Here is an 11,030-nt window from a genome sequence, read left to right on the forward strand (position 1 = left end):
CAGGGACAGCCCATTACAGCCCGTGAACTGATTGCAAGGAAGTGGGGGCCAAGGAGGCGAGAAACAAATCTTGAAGGAAAGCAGGAGTAACGTTGGCAGTCTCTGTAGTCGCCGATTTAAAGCGGCACCTTAAGGTTCATTTCCTTTTCCAAACCAGAGTTTTTGAACATATACAAACTCTGCATGAAAATCTGGCTAGAAACCCAGGAGTGCGAGCAGAGGGGTGGTCTCTCTTGTGCCATGTCAAGAGCAGGACTAGACAGAGGGGGAGGCTGGCCGAATTGCCTACGGAGGGAACAAGAGGCAGACTTTAATTAGCCACAGGGTCGCGTCTCCCCATGAGGTGCGTGTCGGGTAGGAGGGCTCTTCTGAGACCCCTGGGGAAGACTTTTGTGTAGGAGTCCTTGGCTGGAGCTGAGCTGGATGGCAGCAAGGGAAGTAGGGCTGAGCCCAGAGGGATGGGGCTGGCAGAAGCAGGGTCAGCAAGGGGGCCAGGACGAGAGCTCGAGTCGAGATCGTGGCCACTTGGGGGAAGATGGGACTGGACAGAGGAGCGAGGGTAAGGCAGAGGCAGATTGGCTACAATGATTCAGAGCAGAAGGGATCATATTAGTAATAAATAGACAAGGTGGCATCTTAGAGAAGTCTCTTTGGGGCTACAGTTTAAGATTTCTGACTTATCATTTCTCGCTGTCAGCAAATACATCATAATCTTACTGGTAGTTTGTCATCCACCTGCAGTGCTGCTCTTGGATATAGAGGTCTATGAGGGATCTAAGAGCCCTAAGTCCTGCTTAAAACCCTGGGTGTATCCATAAAATACCATAGAATGGATTTATTGGTTTTTTTTTTTTAAACACAGAAAATAAATGCAAACCTAAACTGTTTTGTAGAATGTATTTAGAGTTGCAATATCAAAATTCAAGAAGTTAGGAAGTGCTAGGATTGTATTTTTTGGTGTGTGACCTTAATGATCATTTTAGTATGGCATTTTATACGTAACATGTACGTGCATGTGGTTTTTTCAGTTATGAACTCAAGTCAAGAATAACAGCAGTTGCTGAAATAATGATTGAAAAGTCATATAATTAATTGCTAAAGTATTACCAGCTGTTTTTATATATGTTCACAGTAACAAAATCTCTTCTTGCTTGCAAAACATGCATGAATAATAATAGTGGTGATAAACTGAGGCCATTTGAGAGGAATGTAGGTCCAGAGAGTGTTGTTAGAGATTTGTGGTTGATAGTTTAAAGGTCATTTTTACAGATTTTACAAGGCAAAATCTATATGGCCATGTATCCTGTAACTAGCACCCAAGCTAGCAGAGAAATAGGGTGTTGTAGTGTAAGTTACTGAGCTCTTATGTCTAATAACAAGACAGTTTGGCACAGCTCTACTACGTCATTCCAAAAAACACTCACTCCATGTTCATCCTGATCTCCTGCAACAGACTACTCGAGTTAATGGTTTTCAATGTCATTTTAGGTGGCCATAAAGCAAATGAATCTCCAGCAACAGCCCAAAAAGGAACTAATTATTAATGAAATCCTGGTCATGAGGGAAAATAAGAACCCCAATATTGTTAACTATTTAGACAGGTAGGTAGTTCTGGTATTACCTTGTGAACGTTCACTTACGTACTGCAAGCCGAAGATTAAAAATGGCCTTTGATCACTGTCAGAAAATTGACCTCTCTATCTACTCATCTGCAATGTATGGGAGGAGGTTGCATTTTGTCTGCATTCATCGTTTCTGGCATATATAGTTTGAAGACTGTTGTCCAAAACCTGGATCAGCCATATCTAACTAAAACAACAGCCTGTAAGTTCACTACTTCCGTGTTGTTTTGTTGGTTTTTGTTTTTTTTTTTTTTTTTAAGTTGATCATATTTTCTGTGTCTTACGATAAGCGCTGATAAATCATCATAAAAATAATTTCCCTTGGGCTGTTCCCACTATTTTCCATTGCTGTGGATGCCAGGAAGACTAGGTTCTTGTTTCCAGAAACACATAATTTGCCAGTTTTTAAACTGTTTTTTCCTGTTTCTGAATGTATTTTATGTCAGGTTTTCCAAACTGTTGACCAATTTCTGTCCTCAGTGGTACACACCCTCCTACCGTGGACAACTATGAAAGTTATGTTGTCTTGTTCCTGGAGTTAATCATGGAATTTATGTGTTAAGATGATGAACCAGATGATGTGATAAGTCCTGGTTCAAGATTTATCTTTGCTGTTACTAAACTGCATTTTTCACTTGCTTGCCATCTAAGACATCTAATTCTTCAGTTACAAGCCTGTCTCATTTAGGCTGCTCAGATTCTAAGTACTGAATGGCTTAGGAAGAATGTCTATTCATTTTATTTTGTCTTCGTTTAAAAATGACCTAGAAACAAAAATCAGCTGTAGTTGTTTTCATAAGGTAATTTAGTTGTGCACATTCATCTCAATGCCATTGTTTTCTTCTTTCAGCTACCTAGTCGGTGATGAACTCTGGGTGGTTATGGAGTACTTGGCTGGAGGCTCTTTAACTGATGTTGTTACAGAGACATGTATGGACGAAGGACAGATAGCAGCTGTCTGTAGGGAGGTAAGGGATCCTGCGTGTGCTTCGGAATACTTTGACAGGATGGTACTTCTAAATGGGTGGTAAGAACATGAGTGATTTCATGTTCAGAGCTTTGTCTCTGTTGCTTTTATAATATGGCGAAGAAAGAGCATCTTAAGTGAACTGCCTGCCAGAATCACTCTACTTATTAAACTCCATTATTATATCCATATACAGTTATTGTGCTATCTCTTTATTTTTTTTTCCCTCAACTTTGCCTCTTTAAACATTTGCCTGGAACATGTCTGTACTGCATTTCTTGCCTGTAAAAGCAAACAATTTTAAAATAACTGCAAAGAGAAACAGAGACTCATTTATCACAGTCCTCAGCTTGAAAAGATAGCATTCCACCCAAAATGGTGTTTGCTTCTGAAAAATGACTAACATGCTATTTCCAAATGTGCTGTAGAGCCTAACAATAAAATCCTGGTCATGCAAGCTCCCACCTGAAAGTGATCCACTTCATACCGAAGGAAGAGACTTTTTTGGAAAACAAGAGTTTGTCATATGGATGGGGATAGCAGAGTCATTGCAGCAGCAGTTATTCTGTCTGTGCTTTCAGGGGATAGTCTGTGACAATTGACGTTTCTCTTTCAAAAGCTACTATGCCTTCATTTAGAAAGTTATTACTCTAACAGTGTTGAAGCAGCAAGCTGTTCCTCTTGACAGCACAATATTTTGCCATTACTCACAATTTGTGTAGAAATTAAATGTTTTAGAGCCATTTCCTTTGTTATATGATGAAATCAGGTCATTAATTTTTATCCTCATGTTTCTTTTTTATGTATCAGTGCCTGCAAGCACTGGATTTCCTTCATTCAAACCAAGTGATTCACAGAGACATCAAAAGCGACAATATTCTTCTTGGAATGGATGGATCTGTCAAATTGAGTAGGTATTCTTGGTCAGGCACTGCATTCCCAGGATGTGGTGTGGTGCTGCTTTTCACTGACTGCCACTTACCCAAAAGTGATGTCTGTGGTAGTGCACCGACCACTGCTGCAAGCTGAGAGCACAATTCCAACGTGCAGAGAGGTATAGAAAGGAAAAAGGTGTAAAGAGCAGCTTTGGTTTGTGTATGTCCCTTCCAGAGGGAGGGAGTTACAATCTAAAGCTTCAAGTGAATAAAAGTCACTGCATGAAACTTGAGGGGTTTTTTTAAGTGGCCAATTCAAAATGTCTTTGGCTACAGCACTGAGTAAACAGGGCATGGCATTCGACAACACGTTCTCAGGCATATGGTGGAGATTTCTTTTGCTTGGTTTCAGAATTCAAGATGGCTTTAACAATACTTGTTTTTCTCCTCAGCTGATTTTGGCTTCTGTGCTCAGATCACCCCTGAGCAGAGTAAACGGAGCACAATGGTCGGGACTCCTTACTGGATGGCACCAGAAGTGGTGACAAGAAAAGCATACGGCCCCAAAGTGGACATCTGGTCACTTGGGATCATGGCAATAGAAATGGTGGAAGGAGAACCTCCTTATCTTAATGAAAATCCTCTCAGGGTAAGGTACAAATAACATCAGATACCACTGTCTTTCAAATCTGTCCCGTGTTTTGTCTCCCATGAGACAAAATCCCAGTCACATCAGCTTCAACTAGTTCCACCAGGGCCCGCTTCTAAAAATGTCACTGGAGATCAGCCTCTGCTGTAGCTTTGGTTACGTCAGCGGGAGAACCTCAAAAGAGGAGTGACGTGGAGCCAGTTCAGAAATGTGCCATTTTTGCCTTCAGTGATGCTTGAAATTGCTCGTGTGGTTTTTGAACTCTCCTGAGAATTTTTCAGCAGCAGGTCTCTCCAATTAGGGGAGTTTTTATGAAAAGCATTTCAGCTGTATCTGCAGGGAGGTCTTTTCAAACTGAGATCGGTGCCGATTGCTTACCAGAGCCTTTCAGGAAGTGTCACTGGTTATAGTAATGTCATAATTACTTATTGCCAAACACATTTCTAAAAGTATGTTTTAGTGCAGTCACTTGTAGTAAACGAATGTATTTTTAATATTTTGAAGTTTTCAGTTTCATCCTAATTCCTTAACATGAAACTGCCAGTTCTTATACCAAACGAGCGTGTAATAGTGGAGGAATGTATCCCAAGATAAAACCTCGTGACTGATAGCTGAAACAAAGTTAAATGCTGCACAGTTAATTCCTGATAGGATGCAGGAATTTATGAGGAAATTAATATTGACCTTTGTGTATACATACCTAATTTTTGTTAAAGCTAGAACTAAAATGGAGCATTTAGCTCTAAAAACCTTTAGCGTTTCTGGTAGCAGTAAGGCTGTGCTCTCTCTGGTCTATGGCACCCAGACTGTGTACTGCAGACTAAAAGAAGAAACAATAGAAATACCCCCAGCCATGCTACTTCAGAAAGGAATACAATGATTTTACAAATTGCAGTCTTCTACTCTTTTTGAAAAAAGGTTAGAATCATAGAATAGAATCATAGAATGGTTTGGGTTGGAAGGGACCTCAAAGATCATCCAGTTCCAACCCCCCTGCCATGGGCAGGGAAATCCTCCACTACACTAGGTTGCCCAAAGCCTCATCCAACCTGGCCTTGAACCAAACCTGGTTCCTGAGTTTTCCTGGAACACTTCTTTCAGTTTGGTAGGTGCTCTGGGGTTTTTGGTTCCAGTGCACACATGTGGAGTGACGTGCACTGTGCCACCTTGTGACGGGGTATAACAAACACGCACGTTTGGATTCAGACTGCTGAATAAGCAGCGTGCACCGTAGCTGGTGGGTTGGCAGGTGACCTGTGTCACTGCAGCCCAGTTCCACCAGCAGAGACTTTTGCACATCACCAGTTTTGCTTCAGTTCCCTGCAAAGAGAGGACCTATATTCCACTTGCTTCCCTGGAAGACCCTGCAAAATGCATTTGCCTTGTATAAGGCAGCAAAAACAGATGAAGAGAATTAGCATTGCTGGTCTGGATGCTGAAAATTCCCTGCTGCTTTAACCTCAGATGTTGATGAGAGCTCCCCGGGAAGCCTCAGGTCAACTGTTAGAAAGATAACTGGATTTCTTATCTCTGACCAAATTCACATTGAGCTATTCCTGCCCTTACCCAGATAATTTTTTTCCCATACGCGCCTCATCTCCTGCTGGAGTTAAGATCAACTTGAACACTTGAAGCTTCAAGGCATGTTCAGGTGTCTGAGTAAAATTGCAGTAGATTAAAATCAGACATCTGAAGTTGGTACCATCTATATTAGCTTCCTGGACCCTTTTGCAGAAGTTGTTGCTCAGGTTCTTTCCAGCCTATGCAGAACTCTTAGGAATGAACCGTTTTCAAGCCATGATTGTCCTGGATTTTTTCTGTGATGGTATTTATTTTCTCTCACCGTGATTTCTTTCCATCAAGCATATGCCTACGGCCTGAGGGACAAACATTGGTGTGATAAATATCCTTTGAAACACAGGTTGGACCTCCCCAGTTTCAATTAAAAAAAAAAAAAAGGAAAAAAAATACCCTTAAAACCCAAAACAAACCAAATGCTAAGCATTTCTGTTTGCTTTTTCATGTATTAACCACAGTGCATCAATTTTTCCTGAAAGCTGTAGCATATTTTCCAAATGCTGTGGATCTTCTACAGTTTCAGGCTTCTAAATCATCTGTATATTGTTCTGTCGTGTGTCTGGGTGGCCTGGATAACTTTAGGATCTCGTTTTCACAGACTGCAGCTATAACAAGAACCCTTTCTTGTTTCCTGGTATGTTAAACAAATTAATGAGCTTATTATCCCTTTGCAGCTACTGCAAACACTCATTTCCTTCGCACTGTACTTGTTTTTCTTTGCTGGTTGTACCATAGGAATCCAAAAGATCCATGATAAGGTACTTCAGCTTCCCAAACACCTTTTTCTCTTGTAGAAATATTTAAAAGGTGCAGTATCTAGCTAAAGATGACTCTTCCTCATGATTCATGTTCTGTGAAGAAACGGGCAACTAAAAGAGCTCCGTTTGTCCTGGTGCTCCTGTTTCACAGTCAGGTAAATATGGTAGGAATAAAATTTCCAAGGTTGACATCGGTGCTGTGTTCCTTTACTGCAGGAGAAGTAACAATTTAAACATAGTGAGGACAGACACTCCAGCTCACCACTGTGCCTGGTGGCTGAAGTCAGCTGCAGAGGGACAGGATAACACTGATTCTGTGACATTTTTGTTGTGGGAAAAGTAGAGAAACTTCCTTTTATTGTTTTTACTCTAGGATAGTTCATTTGCCTTTTTAGGCTTGGGAATTCTTCTCTGTATTTAAGAGGATAATAACAAAGTCAATTTGGTCACGGTCTATTTAAATGCCGGTAGCGCAGAGTGGTTATTATCGTGGCAGACATTTTTAGGGAAGACCCCTAGGCCTATTTCTACTATTATTGCTGTATATTTTAGACATATTCTGCAAGTTTATGTTTTAATAGTTCAAAATGTTTGTCTTATGTTTCTAAATAACATCTTGCAAAAGCAGAAGGAACTCTTCTCTAGCTTCTCGGCATGTTAGACCTTGGTTAGAAGTGAACCACACTGGATACAGCCCACCCTGTGTTTTGCAAAATTACAGTCTAATTCCTTGGCCTGAGGAACATCAAGAAGACTTGCCAAGCTGCATAAACACTATCATGGAAGTGAGTGTCCTTGGCTTTGCTTAAGGAACTTAAGCTTAGCTTAGGCTAGATGCTGTTGAGGAGGAGAAAGGCTGGAATTTCCAGGTGTTTGGATAGACCTGTATGCGCAGCATGGCTGTGCATTCAGATGAGCAGCTGGACGTTTGTGCACATCATGGAAGGGAATTCACAGAGGACTCAACCCTTAACACAGACAAATAACTCTCAATTCTCAGGTAACACTTTGCTTTGGGGTTTTAAGTTGTTCCAGCTCTTCTGTCTGAACATGACCCTGAAAACATGAAACGAGGGTAAAAGATTTAATGTTATCTTTCCTAATAAATAGACTTTTCTAAAACAGTCTACCCCTCAATTCTTCTCATTGAGAAGCTTGCCTGAAACATCAAGATTATAGTTTAAAGGCAACGCAGTTTGTTCTGCTTCATGTCCATTTTTGCTGAAATAACTCAGTGAACATATTTCTTTTATAGTCCCAGCCACTTTCTCCATGTCACCAAGCCTGAGCTTTCAATAGCCCAACTGCCAGAACCTCCCATTTCTTCCCTGGCAGTTTCTGGGATGGAGACATCATTAATGTATTTACTCGAGTGTCAAAATTAGCACAGGGTTACCATAGGGATGGAATTACTCATTTTTCTGATTAGACCATTAAAAGTTTTTCGTTTACCACATAATCTGGAATTTGGAGACTGCTGAAAGACAGTTGCAGGTGGCTCCTGTCTGCCCAATTATGCATTTTCTTCATAATATATTTGTGCATGCAACTTGCGTGTCTGTGGTGAAAATAAGGTTCCAAATGTTTCTGTTTGTTTATCCAAGGAATAAGCTGATGAATTTATGTTTTTTTCATCCAGTTGCCATTTTTATCAAGATCAGAGGAAAAATATTGCCTACCTTTGTTTATGGAAGCTGTACTTTAGAGACTAGTGAGCACTGTAGAGATGCATTTTATGTCATCCTTTGAAATAGTATAGTTAGACCAAATCACTCTTTAAAATAGCCTGTAAAGCCAGTGTCAATACTTGGAGAAGCAAAACATGCTTTTGCTGATGTAGTTCATACTAACTAGGTCAGCCAATGAAATCAGCTGTCAAGGCAAGATCATTTTGTTGCTGCATCAGGACTAACAGAAGAATCATAGAATGGTTTGAGTTGGAAGGGACCTTAAAGATCATTGGGAGAAAGGGACACCTTCCAGTAGACTAGGTTGCTCACAGTGTCATCCAGCCTGGCCTTGAACACTTCCAGGGATGGGGCATCCACAGCTTCTCTGGGAAACCTGTTCCAGTGCCTCATCACCCTCAGAGTGAAGAATTTCTTCCTTGGATCTAATCAAAATCTGCCCTTTCAGTTTAAATCCATTGCCACTTGTCCTGTCGCTTACACACCCTTGTAAAAAGACCTTGCACTCAGGTTGAACTTCCTGAGGTTCTCACAGGCCCACCTCTCCAGCCTGTCAAAGGTCCCTCTGGATGACATCCCTTCCCTCTCATGTGTTGACCACCAGACACAGCATGGTGTTCTCACCACGGCCACCCCTTACCAGGGAAGGGCTCCGGCACCCCCTGCAGCCTGAGGCTGGACGGCTGTGTGTTTTTGTGGGAGCTCTGGCTGGATTGGCACTTTGGCAAGTGCAGGGGCCATGGCTTTCTGCCGGGTGGATATTGTAGCTAAGTGCCCCCACGGCTGCTGCTCTGCTCCGGAGCAGCTCCCCTCGGCGACGGACTGCCAGTTTCTGTTACACCACATTTAAATCTCCTGCTGTTGCTCTGGAGAGGTCAGGGAGCCTCTCTAACCCTTTGCCGGGGAAGAAACTGCCACTGGAGACTGCACCTTAACAAATGGGGTCTATATGAGCAGTTAAGGCTACGAAAGAAGCAGGTGGAGTCTCGTGTTTCCTTTTTGTCCAGGCGCTGTATCTGATAGCTACAAACGGGACACCGGAGCTGCAGAACCCCGAGCGACTGTCCGCTGTGTTCCGCGACTTTCTGAACTGCTGCCTGGAGATGGACGTGGACAGGCGAGGGTCTGCCAAGGAGCTTCTGCAGGTAAAATGCAAAGCAGCTGCAAGTGAAACAGTTGTGTATTTTGAGTCTCCTGAAAGGAACAAGTCTCTGGGGCAGCAAGCAGCATTCCCAGAGCACTGGCAGGGCAAAAATCCCAGCAATCTGAAGACACCTTGATAAATGGTTTAATAGGATTACGGGCCGTGTTTGCCTGCGATAGCAAGGTACTGGACGTGAAGATGCAGGTGCAGATGGTCCCCTCAGTCCTGTTTCTGTGTAAGCAGAATGCTGCTGCTTGAGCCTGCGAGTAACTGCATTTGGAAAGTAACGGTGCATTTCTTTTCTTTTTTTCCTTTGGGCAGCATCCATTTTTAAAATTAGCCAAGCCTCTCTCCAGCCTGACTCCTCTGATCATTGCAGCAAAGGAAGCGATTAAGAACAGCAGCCGCTAGCGCTTCAGGCCGGCTTTCCTCCCATGCCAGCTCAGAGCAGGACTGAGAACAAAAACTCTATAAAACCTCAACTCTTGTGCTGCAGGACAGATGGACGGATGAACAAACCAACGGTCACAGTCATGGTGGTAGGAGGGAGAACAACCCAGTCCCTCAAGGATTGAAAAATTATCATTTGTCTTCTTCCTGCTTTCTGGCTCCTTAATTTATTTTTAAGATGAAACAGGGCTTAAGACAGAGAGATAATGACCGAAAATGCTTTGCTGCCTCAGCCATCTCCAAGGTAAAGCAAATCAGTTGGAAGATTCCCTTCCTTCTCACCCTGTGAATAAGCTGTACATTCACTTTTAAATTGTCAGTTGTTTCTTAAAGACAGAAAGTCCCTTTTATGTTTTCTTTTTGTATGGTTTGGCATTGGAGAAGTGTCTCCTTCGTTCATAAACTCCAGACTGCACTGCCTTTTGAATACAGCCCACTCACTGGTGTTTGCCCAGTCATGGTACTTCTAGACGAGGAGGAAAGTGAAATTGCATTTCCAACCAAAACCAAATCAGAGAGTGGTGCAGACAAAACGTCCTGTTGAGATACAGGCTTTCAACTGTGAATAGAGAGTGTTCCGGTTCTTGACAATTTGGTTTGTATGACTAATTGTAATCTGTTTGCCTGGATGAGAGTTTTACTGAGATGAAAGAGCAGAAAGGTCGGTCGGTCGGGGTGCTCCGAAAGGGCTCGTCTGATGCAGCGCTGTAGGAGGAACGTAAGGTGAGAGCAGCCCGGCCTCACCGGGTGCTGAGCCCCAGCAGACCCCTTGCAGAGCACGGAACAGCCACAGCGTCCGCAGACCCAGACCAGCAGTGGGTTCTTGCCTCTTCCTAGGACCGGACTAATCATCCTGTATCGGAGCCAAGCTGGCAGTGGGCTGCTTCCGAGGGGAATCGTAGCCGTGCTGTGAAATGCACGGACTGGTGGGATTAGCCAGCTTGAGTCTGCAGAAGCAGAGAAGGGCAAAGCAGAGCTGAGCAGTGCTGTCACTTCGGAGGATGCCTGCTCTCCTGGGCATCTCGTAGCTCCTGGGAAAGGTTAGTAGCGTTTGTGCCACTGTCAGCAGAGGGGGAGGGAGCCGGGCTGCTCCGCAGGCTCCTGCGCAGGTGGGTGTCCTTCAGGCACGCGAGTTCTGCCATGGACACTGAGGCGGACGTGAATGAGTGACGGCTCCGGCAGTGTAGCTTGGCATGAGCCAGTGCAGCCAACAGCTCTGGAAGAAAGTGCTTTAAAAGCTGGAGTTGTGCACTGAGCGAGAGCAAGCGCGTGAAATGCAGAGGGGATTGCAGAAACACC

General features: G+C 43.3%; 1 protein-coding gene across 2 annotated transcripts in view; it reads left to right on the forward strand.

The window, feature by feature from the left end:
• PAK3 (p21 (RAC1) activated kinase 3) overlaps nt 1-10,428 on the forward strand; it is a 72,461-nt gene extending 62,033 nt beyond the window's left edge. For both annotated transcript variants that reach the window (XM_086619833.1, XM_086619834.1), the window contains 6 exons: nt 1,489-1,601; nt 2,473-2,590; nt 3,400-3,499; nt 3,917-4,113; nt 9,145-9,282; nt 9,603-10,428. In XM_086619833.1, coding sequence (XP_086475959.1) covers nt 1,489-1,601; nt 2,473-2,590; nt 3,400-3,499; nt 3,917-4,113; nt 9,145-9,282; nt 9,603-9,692 — 756 coding nt within the window. In that variant the 3' untranslated portion in view covers nt 9,693-10,428. The remainder of the gene's footprint in view (nt 1-1,488; nt 1,602-2,472; nt 2,591-3,399; nt 3,500-3,916; nt 4,114-9,144; nt 9,283-9,602) is intronic.
• Nucleotides 10,429-11,030: the final 602 nt, after the last annotated feature.

This window comes from Tauraco erythrolophus, chromosome 13 (genome assembly GCF_009769465.1).
Source record: "Tauraco erythrolophus isolate bTauEry1 chromosome 13, bTauEry1.pri, whole genome shotgun sequence".
In the NCBI taxonomy this organism is placed as follows: domain Eukaryota; kingdom Metazoa; phylum Chordata; class Aves; order Musophagiformes; family Musophagidae; genus Tauraco; species Tauraco erythrolophus.